Source organism: Alexandromys fortis, unplaced genomic scaffold, assembly GCF_014885135.2.
Source record: "Alexandromys fortis isolate MF-2015 unplaced genomic scaffold, M_Fortis_MF-2015_v1.1 scaffold_16, whole genome shotgun sequence".
Taxonomy (NCBI): Eukaryota; Metazoa; Chordata; class Mammalia; order Rodentia; family Cricetidae; genus Alexandromys; species Alexandromys fortis.
This window is the reverse complement of record NW_026067893.1, coordinates 13373581-13401210: the sequence shown is the minus strand read 5'-3', so window position 1 is coordinate 13401210 and position 27630 is coordinate 13373581. Positions and strand designations below refer to the sequence as shown.

Sequence of the window (27630 nt, the reverse complement as noted above, 5' to 3'; positions counted from 1 at the left end):
TTTCTTCCTCTTGTTTGTTTCAAAATCTGTTCTTGACTGTTCTTGCCCTCTTGGCGTTTTTTATGGATTTCGGAATGTTTGTACGACTCTTCCAGAAAGACACCTGACGTTCTTAGAAAGCTTGAACTGGCTGTAGATGATTCGGGGAGTGCTGCTCACCGAGTGGTTCTGTCTTCTGAGTGGATGACTTTGCATTCGTGTGGGTTTTCGGTGACCTCCTTCAACATTTTGAAATTTTAAGTGTCCACGTTTCTAATTTTCTTGTTAGATGTCTCCCAAGTAGTGTACTCTAATAGGTGTTATAAAGAAATTGTTTTCATTAATTTCATTTTGTTTGCTCATTCCTAGCATCTAGAAATAAAAATGATTTTTGCATATTGCCTGTGTACCCTGCCACCTTTATAAATGTAGTTTCTCATGCATTCCTCAGATGTTGCATGCACAAGCCCCTGGTGTTGGAACACAGTTTTCCTCTTCCTTTCCAGTCTGGATGTGTTTGATTGCTTTTTGTGTCCAAGCCTCCTAGGGGAACCTCAGCTGCAATGATGAATACAAGCAGCGAGACACCTGTCTTGGTCCTCATCGAAGAGGGAAATGAGTCACTCGTTTACCATCGAGCACAGTGTTCCTGCCGGTTCTTTAGCTGTCTTTAGTCAGAGTGAGAACGCTCCCATCTATTCCTAGTTGCAGTGTTTGGTTTAATCATGAAAAGGTATTGGATTTTGTGACATGTTTTTCCCATGTCTCAGAGACAACAGTGTTGTGTTGTCCTTTCAGTTTCTTAATTTTTATTCCTATAGACAGGAGCTGCATTAAATTCACTATGTGAACCTGATTCTTTTTTTTTTCAGTTTTTATTGTGTGTTTTATTGTGTATATTTTATTGTGTGTGTGAGTGTGAGCATGCATGTGCCATGGCACATACCTAGAGGTCAGAGGTCAGCTTTTAGGGGCAGATCTCTCTCTACTGTGGGTAGTTAGGTTCGCCATGCAAGCCTTTATGCACTGAGCCATTTCATCCCCTGAATGTGATTTTTTTTTTTTACTTCCACTCCCTTGTGCTGGGATTACAGATGTCTAATACCACCCCTGGTTGACGTTGAGGATCAAACCCAGGGCCTCATGCACACAAGGCAAACACTCTATCAACCAAGCTCCATCCTCAGCCCTATTATATTGAGTTTTGTTTGTTTTGCTTTTTTAAAAATTTATTTATTGTACATACACTTGCCAGAAGAGGGCACCAGATCTCATTACAGATGGTTGTGAGCCACCATGTGGTTGCTGGGAATTGAACTCAGGACCTCTAGAAGAGCAGACAGTGCTCTTAACCTCTGACCCATCTCTCCAGTCCCTTGCTTTGTTTTTAGAGACAGGGTTTCTCTGTGTAGCTTTGGAGCCTGTCCTGGAACTCGCTCTGTAGACCAGGCTGGTCTCAAACTCCTAGAGATCCGCCTGCCTCTCCCTCCCGAGTGCTAGGATTAAAGGTGTGAGCCGCCACCACCACCCAGCTTGATTTTTAAATTAAATCAATCTAGAATTTTTGGGATAAATCCTACTTGTTTTTTATATTTAACCTCTTTTATATGTTGCTGGGTTCATCTTGCTAGTATTTTGTTGGGATTATTTTTCTATATGTATAAGTGATATTGGTCTATGGTTTCCTTTTTCCATTTTCTTAAATTCTTTTGTCTGATTTTGGTATCAGGATAGTATTAGCATCATCTAATGAATTGAGAAGTGTTTCTTTTATAACTTTTGGAAAGGCTTATGAAAAATCATAAATTCTCTGATGTCAGTGGAGTCTGGTGAGGGTTTTTAATTATTAGTTCAGTCTCTCATGCTGTTTCTTACTTCCAGCAAGCTGATTATAGACACAGTTAAAGGAGAGAGGGGCTCAGGAGTATGCAAGCAGGAGTGCAGAAGCTTGAGGGTTTCTCACTAGCCCGCCTTCTCCTCCTCTTTGTTCTTGGGGTCTCCTGATGAGTGAGCACTGTCGAAGTGTGGGCAGCTCCTCGAGCCTGTGTCTGCCTGGGAAAGATGGTTGGGTGATATCAGGTAACATGGGAAGGAATTAAGAGTTCAGATCAAGACAAGACAATCAAGGGCAGAAGCTTCCAGGCTCAGGCTGCTGTGTGCAGATGTGCATGGCTTGTGTGATGTGTTCTGCTTTGCTGCATGCCATAGATGTTTAGCAAAGGAGGCTCTCTGCCGCAGCTGTGAAATGAGCTCTAGGGTGTGTCGCTCAGCTGGTACAGTGCCTGCCTAGTGTGCACAAAGCCTGGGCTCTCACCAGCACCATGGGAAATTGGATGTGGTCAGGGCTAGGGAAATGACTTAATGGTTAAAAGAACCTGCTGCTCTTCCAGAGGACTCAGGTTGGGTTCCCAGCACCCACAAGTCAGCCCATGGATGTCTAGAACTCCAGTTCCAGGGTATCTGATGCTCTCTTCTGGCCTCCTCAGGCACCAGGCATCTAAGTGGAACACTTTTTTTTTTTTGTTTTTGGACTGTGGGGGTGAGGGTGGGGCGGGGGCGGGGTTGGTCCACCCACTGAGACAATGTGCCTGATCTAATGGGAGCTCACTAAAGCCAGCTGGACTGGGACTGAACGAGCATGTGATCAAACTGGACTCTCTGAATGTGGCTGACAATGGGGGCAGACTGAGAAGCCAATGATGATGGCACTAGAATTTGTCTCTACTGCATGTACTGGCTTTTTGGGACCCTAGTCTGCTTGGATGCATACCTTCCTAAGCCTGGATGGAGCAGGGAGGGCCTTGGGCGTCCCACAGGGCAGGGTACCCTGCCCTCTCTTAGGACTGGAGGGGGAGGGGTGAGGGAGTGGGGAAGCGGGAGAGAAATGGGAGGAGCGGAGGAAGTGGAAATTTTGAATGGTGTTATTTATAAAGCAATAAATTAAAAAAAAAGAAAAGACAGGATTTTTTCTGTGTAACAGCCCTAGCTGCCCTGGAAAACTAGCTCTGTAGACCAGGCTGGCCTCGAACTCGCAGAAATCCACCTATCTCTGCCTCCCAACTGCTAGGATTAAAGGCATGCACCACCATCGCCTGGTTTCATGCACATTTTAAAGAGAAACCAACAGCTGGATGTGATGGCACATGTCTATAATCTCAAGACTTGGCTCAGAGTTGGAGGCCCCACAGGGAGTTTGAGGGCAGCCTGGGAATCTGCCGGTGTAGGTGAGCTGGCAAGCACAGCACACTGTGAGCACTCAAGACAAGAGTTGGGGTAGGAGGGTACTTAGTACTACACGGAGTGCTCCACTATGGCTTTGCTGCTGTAAACATGTTCTGTTTGGGTTTTTGTTTTTATTTTTTGAGACAGTGTTGGCAGGTAGCCCAGGCCGGCCTCAACGCTTGCCTTAACCTCCTGAGAGCTAGGGTTACATGCATATGCCTTCACTGCTGGCGCTTGGTTGTTGTTGTTTTGTTTTGTTTTTTAAATAAATAGTAGGCCTTTGTGAAGCATGATCCTGAGTCTGAGGTTAGTTGCTGTGCTCTCGCAGAGGCAGCCACCCGTCAGCAGTGCTGTCTACTGAGGTATGCAAGGCACTGTCCTGATCTCCATTTACCCTAAGTCTCCGGTGTTCCTCTGAAATCCCCAGATCTTCTGTGGGAAACTGGCAGCAGATCTCCAAGGCTTTTTGAGGTTGAGTGTTCCCTTTCTGCACTGATTCACCAGAGCAGAAATCCCGGGGAGTTTTTCCACCAATTCCCACTGCTTCCAGCTTCCCTGCTTGCTTATGGTCCATTGGCCCCAGTGGAAAGCACCTCATTCTTAGCCCACTTGCTTGTGCCCATCCCCATGTGTAAGGGTACTGGAGGAGCACAGCAGATGCTCCAAGTCTGGCCTTCCTGAGCCAAGTGAGCATGCAACACCAGTAGCCTGTCCTTTTCCAGTGAAGGCAAGCACACTGGTCATCCAAGACCATTATTTGGTGTTTTGGGAGTAGCCTCAATTCTTCACTTGTATTGGGAGTGGGCTCATCTGGCTGTTCTAGGAGTCTGGTGAGCCTCCCTGGGGTGCATCTGGCTGTTCTAGGCCCTGCAGCCTCCCAACCCGGGCTTCTGCGATCAGGGCAGATTCCAGGGCTGGATCCAATGCTGAGGCTCACACTGTCTCTCCACAGAGAACACCTTCTGTAGCGGGGACCACGTGTCTTGGCACAGCCCTTTGGACAACAGTGAGTCGAGAATTCAGCACATGCTGCTGACGGAGGACCCGCAGATGCAGCCTGTGCAGACCCCGTTCGGGGTGGTTACCTTCCTCCAGGTGAGACGCCACCTGTGCCTCTTGGTCCTGTCTTCCCTGCCATGGTCTGTATTGATTCAGATGGTCTGATTTCATCCTCTGCAATGCAGAGGTAAGAGGGACAGCCCAGCAGGAAGCCAGCTCCAGGCTTACCTCCTGTTTCCTCAGTGGCTGTGAATCTCATCCGCTGCTGCCCATGCTTGCTTGCAGTTCTAATGAGGGGAAGTTTCACTTGTGTCCTAGAGATTCCCACAGACCTGCAGCTACTGTGGGAACAGCTGCCTGACCTCACCCTACCTCTAAATACCTGGCCTGAGGGAGGACCTACCCTGATATGATTCAAGCTGCCCTTAGTTTCTTCTGTAGCCAAAAGCTTGGTTCTGTGCTACTAGATACCTGCTCAGGCCTTGGTGGCTTTCTCTGGACTCAGGGACCTTCCAGCTAGGTAGCACCTCCTGAGGGAGCCATCACATTTGGGGAACACCAGCTTAGAAACACAAACTGTACATGTATTGCCCCTCCTTGAGATGTCCCTGAGAGGGCCTGGGTAGCTGGACATCTGGGAGGAATGGCCATAAAACACATGGCATCTCGTCCTGGGCCGCAGATTGTCGGCGTCTGCACTGAGGAGCTACATTCGGCCCAGCAGTGGAATGGGCAAGGCATCCTGGAACTGCTGAGAACGGTGCCCGTGTGAGTACACGTCCCTCGAAGGGGGGGCCTTGACCCCTGGGTCTTGGGGGTGGGCGTCCTCCCTCTGTCGCTCCTGTCGGGTCCTTTGCTTTGCTGTTTGGGGCACTCATTTCCCTATGGTCCCTGGCTACTAACAGTGCCCTGTGTGTTCTGGGCCTGGGACTGCAAACAAGAAAGCCTGTTGACTGATGCTCACTCCAGATCCTCAGTTCCCACCGTCTCTCCTTGTTCACAGTGCTGGCGGTCCCTGGCTGATAACTGACATGCGGAGGGGAGAAACCATATTTGAGATCGATCCGCACCTGCAAGTATGTCTTGAGTGAGGAAAACCTTGCTAGCACTCTTCCAGATAACACTGGCTTTCACCCTGAGAAAATGTGTGTGTGAGCCAGTAGGAATATGGCATGGTCTGGAACGTGTCCCCTGAGTTCTGCAGCCCATATAAGAAACCAGATTTCAGCCCAGAAAGGCGAGCCTGACACATGCATGTGTGCATTTAAAGAGAATGGATTTTATTGTATGTAAATTATATGTCAACTTAAAATTAGCCCAGCCGGGCGGGGGTGGCGCACACCTTTAATCCCAGCACTCGGGAGGCAGAGGCAGGCGGATCTCTGTGAGTTCGAGACCAGCCTGGTCTACAAGAGCTAGTTCCAGGACAGGCTCCAAAACCACAGAGAAACCCTGTCTCCAAAAACAAAAACAAAAATAAATAAATAAAATAAAATAAAATTAGCCCACTACCAACAAAGGAAGGCAGTCGTAAGGAATTTTGCTTCCTTGCCCTACGCTCCTTTCCCTGCTCCCTCTTCTTAGCACACATTTTCGGGGAGCCACCCTCCCTATGTCAGACAGCAGCACAGGCTAGGTTGATCTAGTCATCCAGCCATTGTGAAGGAGTCTCTAGACCCCACCGTGGCTGCCTGGACACTACAGAGCACTGCTGCATTTCTTGCATGCTTGTGCAGGGGCAGAAGCAGCAGGCCACACGTCTGCCTTGTTGTTGTTTGACTCCTTCTGCTCACCGTGCCACCAGAGGCAGGTCACGCTTCTGTAAGGCTCTGGCAGGCCACAGCAATGACTGGGCATTGTAAGTCATACAGTAGGGGAGAGGCTAAAGGACATGAAGCCTGCAGACCTGTAAGTGAGTAGCTGCTGACCTGTGAGTTCTTGAGCATACACCCTCTCCATTCGTAAAGGAGACTCCACTCTGCGTACCTTTAACTCTAAGTGCTCACACTGCTGCCAGGATCTTTTGTTACCTCTACTTTGAATTCACCTTCTGTGTAGCATCTGTTTATGCAGGAGCCAGAAGCTATGAAGGCTCCATCCCTAAAGCCCTGGTTCTGCAGCCACACCGAGATTCAGTGTGGGGCATGGTGGGGTCTTGTTTGGCCCCTGTCATGAGTGCCAAGTACTGCCTGAGGCCCTCTTGAGACCCCAGCCAGCAGGACCCATCCCACCCTATGGTCATTACCATCAAGCCAGAAGCCGGTGGGAGAAAATGTACCTTGCTTTCCCAATGGCTCTATGTACCAAGTGAGCTTTCTGGGGCCTCTTTGCCATTAGTTGCTTTGAAAGCTGGTTCATGTTCCTTTGATCTTAGTTTACTCCTACTAACCAGCTGTGTGCCTAAACAGGCCTGTCCTTCTACTGCCTTTTTTTTTTTTTTTCTGACACTGGGTGCTAAATCTAGGGTCTCATGCATATGAAACAAGACCTCTGCTCCATCCCCAGCCTAGCCAACTTTTTACTTTTAAGGTGGGTTCTTACTAAGTTGCCTAGACTGGACTCGAATTCACTCTGCCCCGCAGTAGCCTCTTGAGTTGCTGGCATTATCACAGCAGCCATGATTCTTAACTCTTCCTTTTTACATTAAAAATAAGCAATCTGGACTAGTGGGGCCATGAACCAGCTGTCCTTAGCTCTGCCTCATGGAGGGTTCTCAGGATAGCCATTGACAGGAAAACCCAGGTTCTCCCCCAGCAGATCCTGCTTGCCCACCCCATTCACCTGTGCTCATGCCTAGAACACCTAGAGCTGTGGCTTGCCTGCTGCCAGCCTCACCCAGGCCGATGACAGCACAGGAAGAAAGAAGAAAGGGTGGCTGATGGTAGGAGGCCACCTGTGACCAAGGCTTAAGAACAATGCCCTTGTCTGGGAGCCCTGAAGAGGGACCGGCTGGCTCATTAGAGTATAAGCTTCTGAGGTGCCAACTCACAGGAGGTTTACTTGGCCTACATGGCTGTTTAGTTGTTTATGAACAAGGCTGCTAGAGTCTTCCAGATGACCTTCGATCCAAAGCCCAGCACCACAGAACTATGTTTTACCAGAAAACCCAGGGATGTTTTTAGTACAACTCTTCCTTGAGGCCATTTGGAGAAAGTGTAGTCTGAACAGTGCCAATGTCTACACAAAGGCAGGGCCTCTGGGGGAAGCGTGCAGCAGTTACTGCCCTCAAGACCCTCCATTTCAACCTAGGAAATGGAAAAGTACCCCGTCCAGAGCCCTTTGCCAAAGTTAGCTGGCACCTATGGACAGAGAGCACTTCTGCTCTGGAGTGATAGCCCCCTCTAGCTGTTATCATGGGGAACTGCAGGTATGGGTTCCCAGGTCTGGCCTGACTCACACCCTAACTCCTGAAGGTGGGATGGGCAATGACCATTTTTGGAAGATCAGGAAGAGGAGAAGGCTATGCCTTCCCTGAGAAAAATAGATTTTGTCTCTGCTGCATCAGCTTTGAGGGCTCTCAGGCACAAAGGCCGTGGTGCTGGGGTTGATGGGAAGGAAGCATCCATGGCATGTTCATTCCTCCTGGCTCCCCTGATCTGCTCCCCAGAAGAGTCCAGGGGCTCAGAAGCCACTGTGCATGCAATCAGAACAAAGTCAAAGACCCTGAGCTTGCAGCAGCTGTCCATGCTCAACACCTCCAAGGCTAATACTGGAAGAATAGTGACCAGTGACCGGGTGTGGTGGTGACCTTGGGCTACCAGTTCTCTGAAGGAACTCTGACTCTTTGGTTCTTTTCAAGCAGGAGAGAGTTGACAAAGGCATCGAGACAGATGGTTCTAACCTGAGCGGTGTTAGTGCCAAGTGTGCCTGGGATGACCTAAGCCGACCTCCTGAGGACGATGAGGATAGCCGGAGCATCTGCATCGGCACACAACCCCGGAGGCTCTCTGGCAAAGGTTGGGGCCTTCCCCTGCCTTCTCCACTTGCCTTTCAGACTGCCTGGGATGAGTAGACAGTCCACTCTGACTTATTCTGACAAATGCGTTTTCCCACTGTGGATGAACTGTGTGAGCATTATCAGCCTGCTCGTAGCTGTTTCCTGTGTGCATTTCAAACACACCAGTGGGAGCTGCGTGGACACGCTGAGGTCATGCGTGTGAGTGGGAGCCATGGGACAGTTAACAGGAAAAGTCCACAGCCCACCTAGAGACAAGGCAGCAAATGTCCACCACCCACAGAACTGACACAGGTCCCAGTTCTGGCCAAACAGCCCCGTCGAGCCTGTGGATCTCTCTCCTTGGGTCTGCCTGGGCTTTTGACGAGAGTGGCCTGAGCGTGAGCCCCCACACTGCCCTACACCATACTTCAGGAGGCTGTGGCAGGGCGCCCTGCTCCCACTGTCTCCAGGGAAGGTCTCGGGCAAGGAGGATGTGGCTGTCCTGTTGGACGCTCCCTTGCTGGTCTTGGCTACAGAAGCACTTGTGGTTTTGTTTTTTTTCTTTTTTGCTAAGGCCGTCCCTAGCCAGTGCCAAAGGAAAGCAACCATTTACGCCCATGTATGTGGGCGGCTTTTTGTCTCCTTCCTTTGTTGGTTCTGTCCTCTTATGCTTATTGAAGAATAAGATGCCTTCAACCCTGAGTAAAATACCTGGCTTTGTGACTTTGTTTGCTTTTGCGCTAGAGTCTCATTTAGTGCAGGCTGGCCTCTTAACTTACTGTGTAGCCACGGATGACCTTGAGTTCCTGATCCTCCAGCTCCCAATCTCCGAGGTGTTGGGTTTCCAGAAGCCATCACACCTGGCTTTCTTTTTCTTTCTTTCCTTTCAGTGCTGGGGGTAGAAGCTAAGCACGGATTTTTCTGTGGAACTGTACCTCCACACTCCATGCCGTGTGTAAGCTGGAGAGATGGCTCAGTGCTTGGGAGTGCTGGCTGCTCTTCCAGAGGACCTGGATTCAGTTTCCAGCATCCACATGGCAGCTCACAGCTGTCCAGTTCCAGAGGACCCAACACCCATGGCAAAACACTAATGCACATGAAATAAAAAAGAAAAAAAATGAATAAAAAAGATTTCTGAAAGGACAACTTAAACCCCTCTTTACTCTCCTGCAGGAGGGGTTCATACTCAGCTGTCTTTGACCAAAGGCTAACTTAATGAGAGGTTGGTGATCATGTCCACAGTTGCAATCATCACGGTTATTTTACTTATTGTTTATTTATTTTTCAGACAACCTCTCTTTCTCTCTGTGGCATAGGCTGGCTTCTAATTTCCTGCCTCAAATGTCCCAGTGCTGGGATTATAGACTAGCACCGCCATGCCCAGCACTGTTGGTTTTTATGGGGGTTTTGGTAATCAACAGCAGGTCACAGCAGAGCTGGTGGTCATCCCTTCCCTGCTAGTACTACCCACCCACCTTTTCTTCTTTCTCTGTTTGGAGGCAGGATCTCATCATGGTAGCCCAGGCTAGTCTCAAACTTGTCAAACTCGTATCTCAGCCACCTAGAGCTAGGATTACTGGTGTGTGCCACCATGCCGGCCTTTAGCCAACACACTGCTGTCCTAGGCTCTAGAGCAGGCTGAGAGGAAGGGCTGCTGGGAGCCCAGAGGACCATCAGGCAACTTCAGGATATCGGGATATCGTTGCAGATACAGAACAGATCCGGGAGACCCTGAGGAGAGGACTCGAGATCAACAGCAAACCTGTCCTTCCACCAATCAACCCTCAGCGACATAATGGCCTCACCCACGACCGCCCCCCGTAAGTGTCATGTTCCAGGGCTAGGACAAGAGGATAGTATTTTCCCTGAGGGGCTATAACCAAGGATTGCATGAGAGAGATCAGTGCACATAGTTCTGGGTGAAGGGACCCAGGACCTCTGGGGTTAAGGATAGCTCTGGTCCAGGGGCACACAGACCTGTGGTTGAAGGAGAGGTTCTCAAAGGGGACCCTGCAGAGCATGAATGTAAACAGCAGTAAATATTTATATGGGCTGTGTGAACAGACGAGAGTCCAGGTCAGGGCAAAATCTGACTGGGGGCCTCTCAGCCTTGTGGGAGCCCATTGTGCTAAGCCAGTCCCTTTATCTCAGCCACGGTCAGAGTTGCCCTTCCTTCCTTCCTGGAGCCTGGGCTCTGGCTGATAGCTGCAACCCCAGGGACCTCCTTGTCTGGCCAGCCCTGCACTGCATGCCTGCTACCTAGGCCCCTCTTCCTGCCTGCCTTTCCTGGGGCCCAGGGAAGGGAAGGAAAATCCTTAGCAGGCCTCTGCCGCCTGTCTCGGGGTCCTGTAGTCCTTGGGAGAAACCAGCCGATCCCAGAGGTCAGATCTGCTTCCTTCCCACCTCTTCCTCTGTTAGGAGGCGAGTGCAGAGCAAGGCTAGAGCTAGGAACCCCTTTCATCTGACCTGGATGCCTTGGTGCTGGCAGCTCAGAGCAGGAACCTGGCCTGCCCAGGAGATTGTTGGGCCTCAGGTGAAAATGGAGATGGGCTAATCCTACACCGCTAGTATGATCTGCCCACCTTCTAAGAAGCCTTTACTATAAGCTTGTTATGTGGCAACCTCAAGTCCTGGGGGCCAGCTAGGATGTGCAGGCCTTCCTTTGCGGGGAACACGAATGAAACAATGGACTGTTGATGGCAGATGCCGACTGACTGCACACACGGTTTGTTGGAAGTGACCACAGCTTTGGAGTCAGGCTCCAGTTGTTGATTTGTTGATTCATGATCCCCAGAAAGATGAGTGATACCGCACACTACGGGAAAGATGCCATCATCTGGAGGAAGCAGCGTGTCTTGGAGAGAGAGGATTGGGTGCCCCCAGAACTGCAGCTAGCATAGGAAGCTGCTGTAGGAACTGAGGTGGGGAGTTTGGCTGCTTAACACCGGGGCTGCATCCTGAGAGCAGACTATGGTGTCAAGAGCGTTACTCTGAGCGCCAATCCACCCAGTGCGGCTCACCTGGTGTACCTGCCTTCTAGAGCTGGAAGAATCGAGCTCTCTGACAGCATGGAGAGGCTTCCATTGCCACTCTGCAGCCCTTAGCTGCAAGCCAATGACTTTCTTAGGTCACTCGTGTTTTGTCGTGGCAGTAGCAGATGGCCAAGCTGTGTCATGGGGCATCTGGAAGCTTTCCACCTGCAGTCTGGACCCTGACCCAGGACTGTACTCCCTAAGCCCCAAGTATGGCTCCTTGCCCTGGGCATCTCTGGCACTGGTGGCAGGTCAGAAGTGGACTTGTACCTCGAGTAGTTTGCTGGAAATGTAGGGAGGCTGCTCCTCCCGCCTCCCAAAGGACGCCAGAGCTCTGACAGAGAGCTCTTGCAGAGATGCCCCTCTCTCTTTGACCTGAGACACGCCTGGTATCTCGTTCTGTTTCTTATTTATATGTCTGGCTATTGTGCCCCTAGACACTGCAAAGGGCACAGACCGGGCTCTCAGTTCCTGTAGACACAACTGGGTATTGGCAGAAAGCCGTCCCCTTTGCCCCTACTCTTTGCCCTCCATTGGCTGATATACAGAGATGGGTGAGAATAGATCAGAGGTGCGAGCCCTCTGGAGTCTTCTGCCCTCCCTGCGGCTCAAGTGCCCAATCAGGAACCCAAAGTGAAGTCTGACATCTGGGGAGGGTGGGGGTCAGACCCTCTCCTGAGGTTCTTGGTCCTTGTTACCAATTTGCTAACAGGCAGTTGAGCAATGGTCCGCTAAGACCGTTCTCCCGGTGCCCTCAGCTCTCCCGGAGCCTAGCTCTCTGCTGTCTCAGGCTTGACAGTGGCCAGCTCGGTTGAGATTAGCAAGCACCATTATAATATCTGTGCTGCCCACTCTGGGACCTGACCTCCTTTAAAACTCACCATAAAGATGGTGACAGAGAAACCCGGTCCCAAATGTGCTGGCACCGGTGTTTGTCGTCCTCTGGGAGGCTGCCATCACAGCATGGGCCCTATTTTGTCTGCCTGTCCAGTTTCCCCTTAGTCAGGACTTTGGGCTGGGCAGCTCTGAGGCATGGGTCTTTGTGGCTCTGGATGTGATTGAAGAGGTTACAGAGATGGGTTCACTTAGAACAGCTGATCAGGCCTCGGCATCAGCAACTGGGTTCTGGCCTACTTGGGGAATTGGGCACTTGCTAATTTCATACATCCATAGCAGCCAACAGTTCATACCAATATTAATTCAATTCATCCTTGCAGCCACTGTGTGAAGTAAATAGTCTTATATTTTTTCCTTTTCCAGAAGAAACACTTGAGATGTAGGGAGCTGGTAAGTAGTTAAGGGCAATCTCAACAGGTGTGACCTTCCTTGTCCTGTGCTCAGGGACCCTCTGAGGACCTGCAGGCCATGTCTCTGAGATAATAATGACCTCACTTGGGGAACTCATGTAACTAACTGGTTGCAGCATGACTAGGGACAGGCTCTCACATGACACTGAGGACAAGCTAGGTCCACGTTAGATGACTGGGTTTGTTAGGCTGTAAGGAGGACCTCTCATTAGCCCCATGATTCTTGAAATAATGAACTGTGTCATAGCTGGCTCGTTCTGAAACAGGCTTCATTTTCTTCTTTAGAAGCAAGCATTAGCCTATCTCTGGCTCATATCCCACCTCAGGACCAGGGGATTTCTTTTTTTTTTGGAGGCCCTAGTTCCTGCTTCCCAGAAGGCAACCCCTCTGGTAACCTGTTCTCCAACCCGCTGTTGCCAGCCCTCCTCCCACTGCCTTCCTGGAAGGAGCATCCTGGGCCCTCTTTGGGACGTCTTCAGCAGTTTCACAACCCTTGCATTCCAGCCATGAAATTTGTATCTGCCTTTTCCCAAGATGATCAGTTGAGAAAAGCCTCCTTCGGCTTGCTGGCGCCGCCTCCCTTCCCACTGCCTGCTTGGGTGAGTTTGGGAAGCAGCCCTTTGTGCCACATGAGGACAGCCTGGCCTAGAGCTGTGCCTGCCACAACATTCGTTGGGATCCAGGGTGGGAGTCACTGGACGTTCTCTCTATCTGAGGTCCCGGGTCAGCCAGACTCTGGCATTAGCTCCCCAGTCTCTCCGTTGTGCTGGCAACAGGTGGGCATGTGTGGTCAGGTGTGCGCAGGAAAGGTCTGTTTCTATAAACTTCTGCCAGTGCCCTCTGCCTCACTTAGCCAGTGACTCACTTACTAAGGAGGGGAGTTCCAGAGGAACTCTCTGGGTCTCACATCTTCCCAAAGACGGGCAGGCATCGTGTGTGCTAGAGAGAGAAGGTAGTCAAGGGAGCTCTCAAAGGCAAACTTAGCCTCCCTGCTCAGCTAGGTCTCTATTCATCTAGAATAGCTCTGGAAGTTTATGTGGATGCTTCCTGCTTCACTTCCTGGAGAATGATGCTGTCATAGCACGAGTGCATCTGTAAGATGCCCCAACACACACACACAGAGACATGTACTCCTCTCTCTCTCTCTCTCTCTCTCTCTCTCGCGCGCGCGCGCGCGCGCGCTCTCTCTCTTTCTATTTCTGCCTAAGATGGGGTCTGTCTCTAGCCCAGGCCTCCCGTGTAGTGGGATTACAGTAGGAGCCACAATGCCTACTCAGTTCTGCTCTGAAGTCTCTGCTCCCGTTTGTTTGGCCTTCGGACGGGGTGATTTTCCTGCCTCTCACTCACTCCCATCTTGAGCAGTGTGTGCCCTGGCCAGGGACTAGTTCTTTAGAAAAAGCTGCTTGGTTTTGCTCAGCCCATGGGGCCCGTGGAGTGTAATTAGCGTTCTGGTTTTCATCCGTCCGCCAGTGGATTTGGGTGAAGGAAGGTGAGTTTCCTCCTCGGCAGGCAGCTGGTTGCTGTGGTGCCACTTTGCACACAGGACAGATTTAGATGACCCTGCTGTCAGGGTTGTGTGTTAGGGCAGTAGACAGCCTGGAGCCACTCTGTCACGGTGGCTTCACTCACAGTTCCCATACTGGCAGAGGACAGTCCTTTGCACTGGAGAACAAGTCCAGAAAGAAAGAACCCTGCTCTCGGGGCTGACAATAGGAAACATCAGGGCCTCTCCACTTGCTGCTTCCTGAACCAGGGTCTTCCTTTTGGGTCCCTCATGTGAACCAGGTTGTCCTGCTAAATATCTGTACAGTGTTTCTCAGAGAACACAGGTCAGCTTATGTTCTGACTGCTGTCTTTTACTCTGCTTCCCCAAAGAGACCAAGCTGTGGCCATTGTTCAAGGTTCCTGGCTGGGGCTTTGAATCTAGGTGCAAGTGCTACATCCTCTCCCTCAGGTTGCACAATCCAGGGTATTTTTATCATCCATCCTTGATCTTCAGTGTCACCCAACACCAGCAGTGAGTCACTTCTGCAGGGAAGGGAAAAGGAAGGTTCAAAGGTGAGAGCTGAAGAAAGGAAGTGACTCAGTCTCAGGAAAAGGAAAGCCACAGGGGTCCTAGCCTTACCCCCCAACCAGTGGGGCCAGGCTAGGATGGAGTCGCTGGCACCCACAGCTGTGGATGGATGGTTAGAGAATCTTCCAGACCTCAGTGCCACTGTTAGTCTTGTCCTGCCTGCCTCTGCACTGCCTTTTCCCCTTCATGCTCCCTATGTGGGATGGCCTATTTAAAACATTATCCTTACTGTTTGCTTGTTGGTGCTTACCAGCAATACTGTGTAGTCTTGTATTGCTGATCTCATCCTAGCAGAGAGTTTGTCAACATGACAGTGACCCACAGCCCTGTGCTTCCCTCCACCTCACACCCTTTCCCGGTCCTGCCCCGAAGGGAGGCTGACAAGTAGTTCTTTCTCTGGAGAATTCAGAGCTCCGTCAGCAGTCAGAAAGCAATAGGAATAGTCTCCCAGGCGAAAAGCAGAAGCCAGAGGTGGGGCTGAGCTCTGCCAGCCAATTGTACTTCACTTTTGATTTGTTGCCAAGCCTGATGTCCTGCTTCCAGGTGTCCCCAAGGAAAAGGTCTCAAGTCATGTGGCCAGTGCAGCCGTCATGACTGTCACAGGACGAGGACTGTGGCTAACAGGAATTTCGGCTGCTTGATTCTTCTCCCACATTGCCACAGATAGAAAATTGCAGTGCTCCTTGGGTGAGGGTGGAGAGGCTAAGACCTTTCCAGATGGAGAGAAAGTCGGTTCTGCCAGTCTGCAGCACAGGTAGGGTGACTAGGGAACGTACCATAAACCACCCAGGACTGGAAATCCTGTCTTATCTTGACACTGGAAGGACGGGGTGTTCTGGGATATGTGAAAGCCACCTTATACAGTGAGAAGTGTAAATATAGATGTGTTATTTGGACTGAAAGAATTAGGTTCATTTCTGAATTGCCAACATATGATCACTCCTTGGTCTTTGGGCAGAGATTAAGTATAAACCATTCCATATACCAGCCCTTGGTGTTCCCAGCACAGGCAGAGCCCTGGGCTGGACAGCTAATTCTTGAGGCTGAGCAGGTAGTTATTATCTGTCATCTGTGTGGGCTATTGTCCCTACCTTACATGTTAGAGTACTCTTGCCCAGGTTTTATAAGATAGAGTCAAGCCAGGGCATGATAGTTCCAGTACACAGGGCTACACAGAGAGACCCTATCTCACAAACACAATAAATAATTGTCCTGTCGTGGCAGCACACACTTTTAATCTTAGCACTCAGGAGGCAGAGGCCAGCCTGGTCTTTAGAGCAAGTTCCAGGACAGCCAGGCCTACAGAGAAAAACCTTGTCTCAAAAAAACAAATAATAACAACAACAACAACAGCAATATGGTTCAGCAGGTAGAATAGCTTTCCACCAAGCCTGGTGTCCAGAGCTGGGCCCCTGGGATTCCCGTGGTAAAAGAGAAGTGGCTCCAACAAGTTGTCCTCTAACCTCACATGCTGTGGTTTGTACGTGCATATACATATATAACACATACACTTAAATAAATGTAGAGGGAAATGGCTCAGTGGTTAAGAGCATGTGTTGCTCTTGCAGAGAACCTAGGTTTATTTCCCAGCCCATGTGGTGGCTTGCAACCCTCTGTTACTCTAATTCTAGGGGACCTGATGCTGTCTTCTGGTCTCTGCTACCATAGTTCACAGACATCCCTGCAGTAGAATTAAATAAATAACAACAATCGATGTAACATAAGTATTTTAAAGAATTGTAAAATTTTAAAAGAAAAAGAATCTGTGAGTTCAAGGTCAGCCTGGTCTACAGAGAGCTCCAGGAAAGCTGGGGCTATACAGAGAAACTAAGGAAAACAATAAGAAAAAATAATTTAGGCTGGTCCGCAGGTGAGTTCTTTCAGCTGATTGTTCACAGTCAGCCATTAATGACAATTGTTAGGAATTGATTACCCTGTTCTCACTACTATACTTGACTAGTCTTTAAAAGAAAAAAAGAATTTAAAGAGTAAAACACAAACAGTGAGGAAAGTATAATAACTGATAATCTGAAAATCTACATGTGAATGCAGAGGGAAACTGGTATTTTACTTTCCCCGGAAACCCTTGAAGGCACAGGCAAGTGGAAACCATTTGGCTGAGGTAAACATACTAAACAATCAAGTGAGATCTGCTAGCTGTGAGTGAGGACGACAGGTGAGACTTCACTTTGTATTGCTGTGGTTAAGACCATGACCAAAAGCAGTGACTTGGCATGGAAAGGGTTTATTTCAACGTGCACTTCCATGTCACAGTCCCTCACTGAGGGAAGTCTGGACAGAGCTCAAGGCAGGAACCTGGGAAGAAGAGCTGAAGCAGAGGTCATGCAAGAATGCTGCTCATTGGCTCGCTCAGCCTTCTTTCTTATTCAACCCGGGGACCTCCTGAGTAGGAGAGACAGTGCACAGTGGACTGGACCCTCCCGCATCCACATCCATCATTACTTAAGAAAATGTCCCACAGGTTTGCTTACAGGCCAGTCTGATGGGGGGCATTTCCTCAGATGAGATTCCAGCCTCTTCCCAGATGACTCCGGCTTGTGTCAAGTTGACAAAAGCAAGCCTAACCTAAGCAGCAAGGGCTCCAACAAGGGCAGGCAAGGGGCATCAGGACCAAACTGAAGCATGATTTCAGGTGACAGGTGTGTAGTAAGAACAGAAGATAAGCAACTAGAAGGCAGAGGCAGGAAGATCCCTGATTCCAAGGCCAGCCTGGTCTGCAGAGAGAGTTCTAAGATAGACTCCAAAGCTACACAGAGAAACCTCTGGTGTAGTTTAAGACCAATGTAGGTTACAGAGTCAAGGAAGAATCCGCCATGTTGACTCTGGCAGCACATCCACTGAGACTGGGAGGACACAGAAGCAGCATCTAACAGATGAGTGCTGTCTCTGAGGGAAACCTGGAGTACCCTGGACCGGTAGTGAGGTGCGGTTGGCTCTTTAGAAGAGGAAATGGTGTGTAGGCAGCTGCAGCAGGAAGCTGGGAGAGGTCAAACAAGGTGATTGTGAGTTCAAGGCCGTCCGTCCGGTAGGTACTTCGGTACTTCCGTGGTGAGATTCCCATCTCAAAAGACTGAAACAAAACTAAACCAAAAGAAAAGAAACAGAAACACTGTTCTGTGAGCTGTTTCAGTTTGCCCTGCCCTTGCAAAGATGGCTGACACATTCCAGGTAAAACACATTATACTTGCTGGGCGTGGTGGTGCACACCTTTAATCCCAGCTCTTGGGAGGCAGAGACAGAAAAAAAGAAAAAAAGCAACAACAAAAAACAGTATCCTCAAAGGCAAGCCCACAGGAACTTTGGTATCCCTGGCATCTGGATGAGTTGGAGGCAAACACCAGCAAACCCTCTGAGAGTCCCTTAAGAGCGTCTGTTGCGAAGTGAGGGACTCAGGGTGGATCTACTTTTACACATTGAGAAGTGTCAGAGGCGGGACTGGCATGGTCTTGAAAGGAAGTACCTGAGCAGGGCAGAGCTCAGGAGGGGAAACCCCGAGCCCCGCCAGAGTGGCACCTGGCCTCTTGTCCCTGGAGGGCATCCCCTCGGCCTCAGGGGATTTCGGTATTCAGTGAAAAGGGAGTTCTTGACTGAGGTTGGAAAATGCTGGTTTACAAAAAATGAAACCAGCTCATTTTTCCTCTAGTCCTCAGTCCAAAATGCCAGCTTCTGTGAATCGCTGATTTGAAAGGCAGCATATTAAATCTAGCTTTGCGGTATCTATTTTTCTAGAAGCACCTCTTAAAATTCTTTTTTTTTAAAGATTTATTTATTTATTATGTATACAATGTTCTGTCTGCACATGTCCCTGCAGGCCAGAAGTTGGCAACAGATCTTATTAGAGATGGTTGTGATCCACCATGTGGTTGCTGGGAATTGAACTCAGGACCTCTGGTAGAACAGTCAGTGCTCTTAACCGCTGAGCCATCTCTCCAGCCCACCTCTTAAAATTCTTGAGAAGCACTATCTTGTATTCCAGGGAGGCGGCTCTTTTAAGAGCTCAGGGAAGCAGAGGCAGGTGGATCTCTAGGAATTCGAGGCAAGCCTGGTCTTCAAGAGCTAGTTCCAGGACAGGAACCAAAAAGCTAAGGAGAAACCCTGTCTTGAAAACAAAACAACAACAACAACAAAAAGTTCAGGGAAGCCTGGTGTGGCGGCATAAATCTATAATCCCAGTGTCTTAGAGGCAGGGACTGGGGGATTGCAAATTTGAGACTAACCTAGCTTGCATAGATAGTCCAGGCCAACCTGGCCTACATAATTGGACTTTGTTTAATAAAGTCAGGGGAGGTGTGGGAAGTTGTGTGTGAGAGAGAAAGAGCACGAGAGAGAGAGAGAGAGAGAGAGAGAGAGAGAGAGAGAGAGAGAGAGAACGCATGTGTGGAGGCTAGAGATAGACACTGAGTGTCTTTCCTCTGTCTCTCAAACCCTGTTTGAGGCAGAGTTTTTCACTGAACCCTGAGCTTACAGATTGGCTAGACTGGCCAGCAAACTCCAGGAATCCACTTGCTTCTACTGTCCTGCCCAGTGCTAGAGTTACAGACACGTGCTGCTTTTGCCAGCATGTATGTGAGCCTGCATGAGTGTATGTACCACATGAATTCAGGAGAGCATCCAATCCCCTGGAACTGGAGTTTTAACAGGCTGTTTTGAGCTACCACAGGGTGCCAGAAGTCTAAACCTGGGTCTTTCTGCAGAAGCAATATTCAGTGTTCCTAACCACTGAGGCACCTCTCTACCCACATATGCCCAGGTTTCCCTTGACTGCCTGGGCGTCTGAACTCAGAGTCTCCGTATTTGTGTGGCCAGCATTGCACTTTACTGGGCCATGTTCTCATCCCTGAGTTGGGAGGGTTTTTTGTTTGTTCATTTTTGTTTTTGTTTTTCAAGACAGGGTTTCCATTGTGTTCTGGCTGCCCAGGAACACTCTCTGTAGACCAGGCTGGCCTTGAACTCACAGAGATCCACCTGCCGTCCCCAGTGCAGGGATTAAAGGCGTGTGCCACCACTGCCCAGTGAGGTGGGAGAGTTTTAAATCCGGCGACGCTTTTGCTAAGATGTTGCTCCAGCTTTTAAGTGTATGTTGAATGACTTGTGCTTGTTATCTAAGATCTTTGGGTGGCCATTTCTTCATCTTTAAGGTGAGGGAAATGAGTCTTATTTATAGGGTTGTTATGAAAATGAAAGGAAGTGATGTATATGAAGAGCTTAGCCCGGGAGAAGCACCATTGTCTACACTCAGTAAAAAGGTGTCTGGCTCAGTGAGATGGCTCAGTGAGTAAAAACACTGGCTGTGTAACAGAACCCATGTAAAGGTGGGAGAGAGAACTGCCACAGAGGCGTCCTCTGACTTCTACCTGCGCCATGGCATCCACACACCATACAGTGATAGCAATTTTTAAAAATTAGAGATACACCAGTATAATTGTGACTATATCCCTGAAAAGGATGCATAACACCTCTAGACACCAGAGTAGGTATTTGAGAATTAAACACATAATTCACATTTTATTTTTTTTTTAATTTTATTTTATTTTTGGTTTTTCGAGACAGGGTTTCTCTGTGTAGCCTTGACTGTCCTGGAACTGACTCTGTAGACCAGGCTGGTCTTGAACTCACAGAGATCCACCTGCCTCTGCCTCCTGAGTGCTGGGATTAAAATCATGTGCCACCACCTCCCAGCCATTTTTTAAAATAATTTGAATAATACCTAGAAAAAGAGGTGTGTTATACCAGCACAAATGTTATAGTAGGGAAGGTCAAGAAGAGCTGAAATTTTCTGGATATAGTGATACATGTCTTTAATACCAGCACTCTGGGGGCAGAGACAGGTGGATCTCTGTGTCTGAGGTTAACCTGATATACAGAGTTTAGCCAGGGCTAAACAGAGAAACTCTGTCTCAAAAAAGAAGGGAGGGAGGAAGAGAGAAAGAAAAGCCAAAATAAAAGCAAAGCTGGCTAAGCATGGTGGTACACACCTCTAATCCCAGCAGTCCCAAGACAGCCAGAGCTGTTAAACAGAAAAACCTTGTCTCAGAAAAAGAAAAAAAAAAAAAAAAAAAAAAACCCAAAGCTGAAATTCAAGGACTGGGTCTTGAATGATAAGTTATAACTGGCATAAAGGACTTTTATTTGTTTGGAACAAGAAAAAAAAAAACCTAGGCCTTGTTGCTTAGACAGAGTAACACTGAGCAAAATGTACTGGAGCTGTGTCTGTTTCTACCTCAACAAATGGTTGTCAACCCAGGCAGAGCCACACGGGGCAGAAGTCCTGCTTTCACTTCCCTCAGGCTGCACGCCCTGTGCCCCCAGAAGAATTCAACAGCAGAAGTGGCAGATGAGAGTTGTGTTCATCTGGGGAGTGGAGGAAATGGGTGCCAGCAGACCGAAGCGTTGGAAGTCCAGGTTGCTAAGAGCATCTTGTGCTTTCTGGACCAGTAAGCTCATTATCACTCTCAGGAAAAGTCTGAACTCAATTATTCAGCAAGGAGCTTTGAGTGCTCCTGGGGAAACAACCCCAAGAGACGCAGTCAGGCCCGGTGCTTACCTGTCTGGTAAGACAGAAGACGTGTCGTGACCTTGCCTGGGCAGCATTCAGCCAGACATCTTGAATATGCTCTGACATCATTACAGGCAAGACGGAAGTGTCCAGAGAGCATACAGGAGGGTAATGGGAAAGGTGGATTTATTTTTAATCGGTTGGGTGAATATACTCAAAAAGCAATGTTGCCCATCTCTCTGCCCAGCCCAGGACTTTTCTCTCAACCACTGGATTAAGAATGTCGATGGCAAATCAATCGGTTATGTCAGGGATGTGACGTCAGGAAGGAATGCCAAGATGGTGGATGCCAGAGTCAACTTCAGAATCATCCCAACTGCCTGAAACTCTTGCCAGATAATGTAGAGTTCTGCCCTTAGCTTCAAATAACCCACCGCACACACTGGAGAGAGAAAACCTGAGTAAGATCCCGTTGACAGAGGGAGTGCTGTATGAGTCGGTAGTGTGATGAGGTTACAAGGAAAGACAATTTGATGACAGTTTTAATAGAAATAAACCGTCCCAGACAGGAGTGATCACAGAGCCTCAGATCTGCACTGGTTAGACCACATACTGTATTTATTCCCACACATGCCACTTCACTTCCGGACATGACACTCTAGCTTTGACGAGCTCCAGTAAATTCCAGAGAGGGTGGTTTGAACGGATGGAGGATTTCAGAACCTTGTCAAGAACGTAGTTGAAAGTTAGGGCCACGTATCCAAGAAAAAGAGGCTGTTGATAGAATTCAAGAACAGCCTCCGGGGTGCGAAAGGCTGCCAGGGAAAGATGGATTAAACTACTGGGCTGCACAAAAGCTGGTGGTTTGAGAATTGCAAAGGCGGATTGCAAGATGACCTGGCCACCATCTCCCGGAGTGGAGCAAAAGCCTTGATTTTCTTTGCCTTTAACCCAGCGTTCCCAGAGCACCAATGGTTGACCAGGACCTGAAACATTTGCTCCTTGTCTCCCTTTCAGGCCAGTCTCAGACATCCCCTTTCAAGACCTTTGCAGGCCTGGCGGTGGTGGCACACGCCTTTAATCCCAGCACTTGGGAGGCAGAGGCAGGTGGATCTCTGGGAGTTCGAGGCCAGCCTGGTCTACAAGAGCTAGTTCCAGGACAGGCTCCAAAGCTACAGAGAAACCCTGTCTCGAAAAAAAGAAAAGGAAGGAAGGAAGGAAGGAAGGAAGGAAGGAAGGAAGGAAGGAAGGAAGGAAGGAAGGAAGGAAGGAAGGAAAGAAAGTTGCCATTATTTGGGACGGGGAAAAAAATCAAGACCTTTTCAGATCTGGCCAGGGGCAACTGGACTCTGGGCCCACGTTAAGGGCAAACAAATTTCTGTTAGCCATTGCCATTCTTGCAGGAGGAGCTGAGAAGCACCTGCAGTACCCATGTACTGTTAGATACTACCTTAGACTCATCTCACTTAAATATGAGCGCGACCCTGCTACACACCTGGAATCCCACTACATAGGTTGAGTCAAGATGAGAGCAATATGTGTTCAAGATCAGTCTGGGGGTTCAAGAGTGATGTGCTGAAATACCCCAACAGATAAAGACAAATGCCACAAAGTCTGATGGGCCTGAGTTTGATCCCTGGGCTTCTGGAATAGAAGAACCAACCCCTGCGAGTTGTCCTCTGATTTCTATATGCACACACACACTAGATAAATGTGATAAAATTAAAGACCAGCCTGGGCTACATGGCAAGACCTTGTCTCAAAAAAGGAAAGAGAAAGATTGTCATTTGCCAAGGTCACCTGTGATACTTGCTACTCTGCCTCATTGAGCATGCTCCTGGGTCCATGTACCCTAGGCCTCCCAGTGGCTGTGGGTCATGTCTCCCCAGAAACCCCTCTCTCTCCCAGCCCCCACCCCCAAAACTCTGCCTTATCCTCTATGGAAAACTCAGGGAGAAAGCCCAGCTGAAGAATTAGGCCATGCTGCCGAGCACACTACTTATTTTTTTATGACTAAGATTAAGCTGACAACCATGCAAAACATTGCAAACCTGTGTTGGCTGCAGATTTAATACCTCACCCAGCCCACACAAATAATTCATGCTTCTGCATCGATGTCCAGAAAAAAACAAATCAGCAAAAAGCTGGGCTCCTGCGCGTGTGAAGCAGCCGCCTTTCCAACCGAGGCAGTATGCCGGAAATACCCAGGCTCCAGGAATGCAGATCTAGCATTTTGAGATTCTTTTTTTCTTAAAAGATTAAAGTATGTTTTCTCAAATGATTGAAGGTTGGTGGGAGGTGTAAGTGTGGGCACTTGTCACATAATTCTTCAGATGATTAAGTTCTTTGCTGCTTCTTGAAAGCTGTTTGCAGTTGGGTTTGATGTCCCCGTTCTGGGTGAGTGTGTTGTAGCAGTTACCAAGGTGACTTTAGCTGACTTTCAACAATTTATTTTTCCCTCCAGTTTGAGACTCTAGCCCTGTGTGCTGTGTGATTCATCTCTACCAGCCCCCACCCCACCTCCCATGGCTATTCATCAGCATTTTTGCCTGGCCCCCTGAGACCAGGATCCTCTAGAAGGTCCCACCCAGCAGGCCAGGCCTCAATGCCACTGGACAGCATGGCAGCATAAGGGTAGATAGCCTGCTGTCAGATGCTCACGGTGTGATTATAAGGCACACCCTGGCTCTGCTATGTAACTCTGAGGCTTGCTGGGGCTGGTGGTAAAGTGTTTGCCTAGTATGCATGAGCCTCTGAGTTTCAGCCCCAGCACCCCCAAAAGTAAAATTGTGACCTTGAGGTTGTTTTGGCTCACTTTATATGTAAAAGGGCTAAGGGAGCGAGCGTCCATGCTTGTGTGAGGACCCACTGAATGACTGCAACAGAGAGCCTGGCACAGAGGAAACCTTGACAAACATGGCTGCTCTCATGTCCTGTATTCTGCTCTTGCTTGGGCCCCAGGAGCACCCCCATATGACCTTTGAACCCATCAGTAGTGCCTGAATGAGATGTGGGGTTGTCCTCAGAAGGCCGGCATAGAAGGTGGTCAGATGTTCACAGTTCACAAGCTGGCCTGCCACCGACATGCTCTTTGGCCTTGGATATATCCCCTCTTTGAAAAGGAAAGTGGTAAATTGAACAGGTTGAGTTTCTTTCCAAGCTTGGAATACTGTGACCCTCTTGGCCAGTGTTTGTCTTCTTCACAGGTCTGGTGAAAGGGAAAGGTAGTTCCCAGGGCAGCTTTGGGAAGCTGCAGGAGGGGATGCCTTGGTGACAGAGAGGTCACATCTAGGGTTGTATCCACCTGGGGAGAGGAGCAAGCTGAGCCACTGCCTTGCCAGTACTGCTGTGCCCTCTGTGGGGAGGGGCTCTGCCTGTCAGCTGGGCCTCCGTGCTCACCCTGCCTTAGTAAGGTGAGGCCTGCTCCAGGGTGACTGTCCAGCCCAGATGTCCTGAGTAGCTCCTGCCTGCAGCTTGAATGATTTAAAAACAAACAAACAAACAAAAATGATCCTTCCCTAGTTTTCTGATGGACACTTGAAGAATTGTTCTGGGTTTCACAGCCCAAACCAGAACCCCGTCTTTTAAATGCTGTCAGTGGATGACCCTCTTTTCCTGCTGGGGGAGATTTGGGAGGTCAATAAGGACAGCTGAATTTGAAAAGCAAAACTTAGAATGGTGGGGCTGGAGAGATGGCTCAGTGGTTAAGAGCATTGCCTGCTCTTCCAAAGGTCCTGAGTTCAATTCCCAGCAACCACATGGTGGCTCACAACCATCTGTAATGAGGTCTGGTGCCCTCTTCTGGCCTGCAGGCAGACACACAGACAGAACATTGTATACATCATAAATAAATAAATAAACAAACAAACAAATAAATAAATATTTTAAAAAAAAGCAACTTAGAATGGCAAGGGACCCAGTAGCCCAGCTGTGTGACCAATTGTTGGTGAGGAGCTGAGCTTGAAAGAGCAGGAGTGACACTGACCGCGCTTAGTATGGCCAAGGTCACTGTCAGGAGGTATCTAATTTAGGACTTCCATACATGCACACACGACACACAGCACATATCCACACACATGCACACATCACACCACACATGCATCTGACTCGTAAGGGTCCAACATTCACCCCTCAGCAAGGGTTGCACTATCCCCTGCTTAGAGGCTTACATCACTTCCTTGCCTGCCCTATGCAGGGGCATGCTTGCTCAGAACCTGAAGGTCAGCTAGCTCCTAGAGCTGTTGTTCCCTGTCAGCCTTGTAGAGCTCAAGGCAGGAAAAGAAAGGCTTCTCAGAGCGCCTGTTGATTCCACGGGGCAAAACAAGCCACTGTGATGTGAACTTGCATGTGTGTTGGCCAGAGATGTGGGCTCTAGAACCTGACTGACTTCAGGCCAAACACCAGCCCCTCTTCTTCAATGGCTACACAACCTGAACACATAACTTAGCCATTCCAGTTCCAGTGTGCCATTGGGAGGCATGGGCAGCCAGTGAGAAGTGCTTGCCACCTGCTGGTCCTTGGCTAGTGCTTAGTGAAGGGTGTTACCATAGTTAACAGGCACTGTAGTTGCTAACCAGGAACTCAGCCAGAAAATCCCATTTGCTCCTCCCAGTGGTTTTCCCCATGTGCTTAATCTGTCCCTTGCTTGCCTCACAGGAGCCGCAAAGACAGCTTAGAAAGTGACAGCTCCACGGCCGTTATCCCCCACGAGCTGATCCGTACCCGACAACTCGAGAGCGTGCATCTGAAATTTAACCAGGAATCAGGGGCCCTCATTCCTCTCTGCCTAAGGTAAACTGAAGCACTCCATTCCACAATACCCTGTAGGCCTCAGAGCCTCCACAGTTTGCCTTCCCCCAGCACAGACCAGCTAAAGCTTTGAGCTAGCCATTTTCACAAGACCGCTATCTGTGGGCAGTTGATACCAGAGCGGAGTCCGGGTTGGATGGAAGAGAGCCACTGAGGCAGCTCTGTCCCAGGACTCTGTGTCACTGGCCCCTGCAGTATCCTCCAGCATCCAAGCCTCTGGGTAGGTAGCTCAGGTGATTGAGAAGTCTTCAAGCAGAGTAGTGAGACCAGATGGCCTGGCAGATAGTCCCTAGAGAAGGACTGTTCTTTTCTTGGGGGTGGGGAGTTGAGACAGGGTTACTCTGTAACCTTTGGAGCCTGTCCTTCTCTCGTAGACCAGACTGGTCTTGAACTCACAGAGATCCAGCTGCCTCTCCCTCCTGAGTGCTGGGATTAAAGGTGCGCCCCCACCACTTGCTCTGTTCTGTATCTCTTAACCTAGAGCAGCCCTGAGTCATAGAGCACATCCCCCCCATTGGTCTGTCACCTGGGTTGGTATTTTGTTTTATTGGGATTGGCCTTGAACTCACAGAGATCCTCTGCCTCTGAGAGCTGGGGATAAAGGTGTGGACTCCACACCTGGCTTTCTTATCCTCTGGTTCTCTGAGAAGTTTCACAGTCAGAGTCCATGGGGAGTAGATGCTGAAAATACTCTTTTGTCCAGGAAGTGTGCTTCCCTTTGAGAGGTCAAGTGACCAAGAGAGTCTAGGATGGCCCCTGCCATCCTGTAAGCTAAGACACAGGTCGTACTGAGCTGTCAGGAGCAGGAAGGTTCTGATAGGTTGGACTCTACCTCCTCTCACTTGGTGCTTTTCCCATGCAAGACTCTCAGTTCTTTACAAACCCAGTGGCCAGCCCAGCAGCTCCTGGGGGACCGGAAGCCCAGCTGTGGCTCTTCTGCTATGAGAGTCAGAGCACCCGCCTTGTGGCCAGGATGCAGAACACTGCACTAGGCTGGATCTCTTATGGCTGGCTTCCTCCAACCCCTTGGAGTTCCATCCTCACTTTGCTAGCGCAGGAGGCAACAAGAATCCTCCTAAACTCGAGGGCACAATGACAAGGAAGAAGGAATTGCATGGTTTGAACACTGCCCACGGATCCAAGAGCCAGGAGAAGTGGGGGTGAGTCAGCCTTAGCCAGCTGCTCTGAGCAGCAGGGCAAAGGTATCCAGTGGTCTGAGTGAACAGGACCTCCCAGGTCCAGCTTTAGACTCTAGCCCTGTCCTCCTAACAGCTGCTTGGGCACAGGCTTGGGCTTTTAGCCTGGGGAAGGGTTAATCCGAAGCAACCTGAGAACGCAAAGAGCTGGTTTTGCCTCCTTTGCCACTTGGCATTCCTGCCCATTGGTTGCCACTGCCTGCCCTTCCTCCAAGTATATTTCCAGTCTGGGGATACATGGTGTCTTCTTGCAGTGACCCTGCTTGGCTTCAGACTTCTGTTTTGTTTTTGTGATTTTAAAGATTTACTCATTTCCTCTAGGATAACTGCTTAAATGTTACAGGAAAGCCCAGGAACAAGTGGAAGTTCCTGCACGGGCACAGAAGTGCCCCACTGGGAGGCATGAGTCCTCCTTCACTCAGGACATGATGCTGGCACACTGCTAACATCCTCCTTAGCCTCGATGTTCTCAGCTGCCCTGAGGCCCTTGTGTCAGAGCCCGGAGTGTCCACTGGCTAGAGACTCTCAGAAAGATGCCGTTAGCATATAAAGGTGGTG

General features: G+C 49.3%; 1 protein-coding gene across 2 annotated transcripts in view; it reads left to right on the top strand.

Annotated features, from left to right (window-relative positions):
• Sufu (SUFU negative regulator of hedgehog signaling) overlaps positions 1-27630 on the top strand; it is a 97345-nt gene that overhangs the window by 55515 nt on the left and 14200 nt on the right. The window contains exons 4-9 of one of the 2 annotated variants that reach the window (XM_050146419.1): positions 4154-4296; positions 4883-4968; positions 5204-5276; positions 8003-8156; positions 9846-9957; positions 25724-25858. In XM_050146419.1, coding sequence (XP_050002376.1) covers positions 4154-4296; positions 4883-4968; positions 5204-5276; positions 8003-8156; positions 9846-9957; positions 25724-25858 — 703 coding nt within the window. Of the gene's footprint in view, positions 1-4153; positions 4297-4882; positions 4969-5203; positions 5277-7999; positions 8157-9845; positions 9958-25723; positions 25859-27630 lie in introns of both variants that reach the window. The other variant, XM_050146410.1, reaches the window with a different exon arrangement.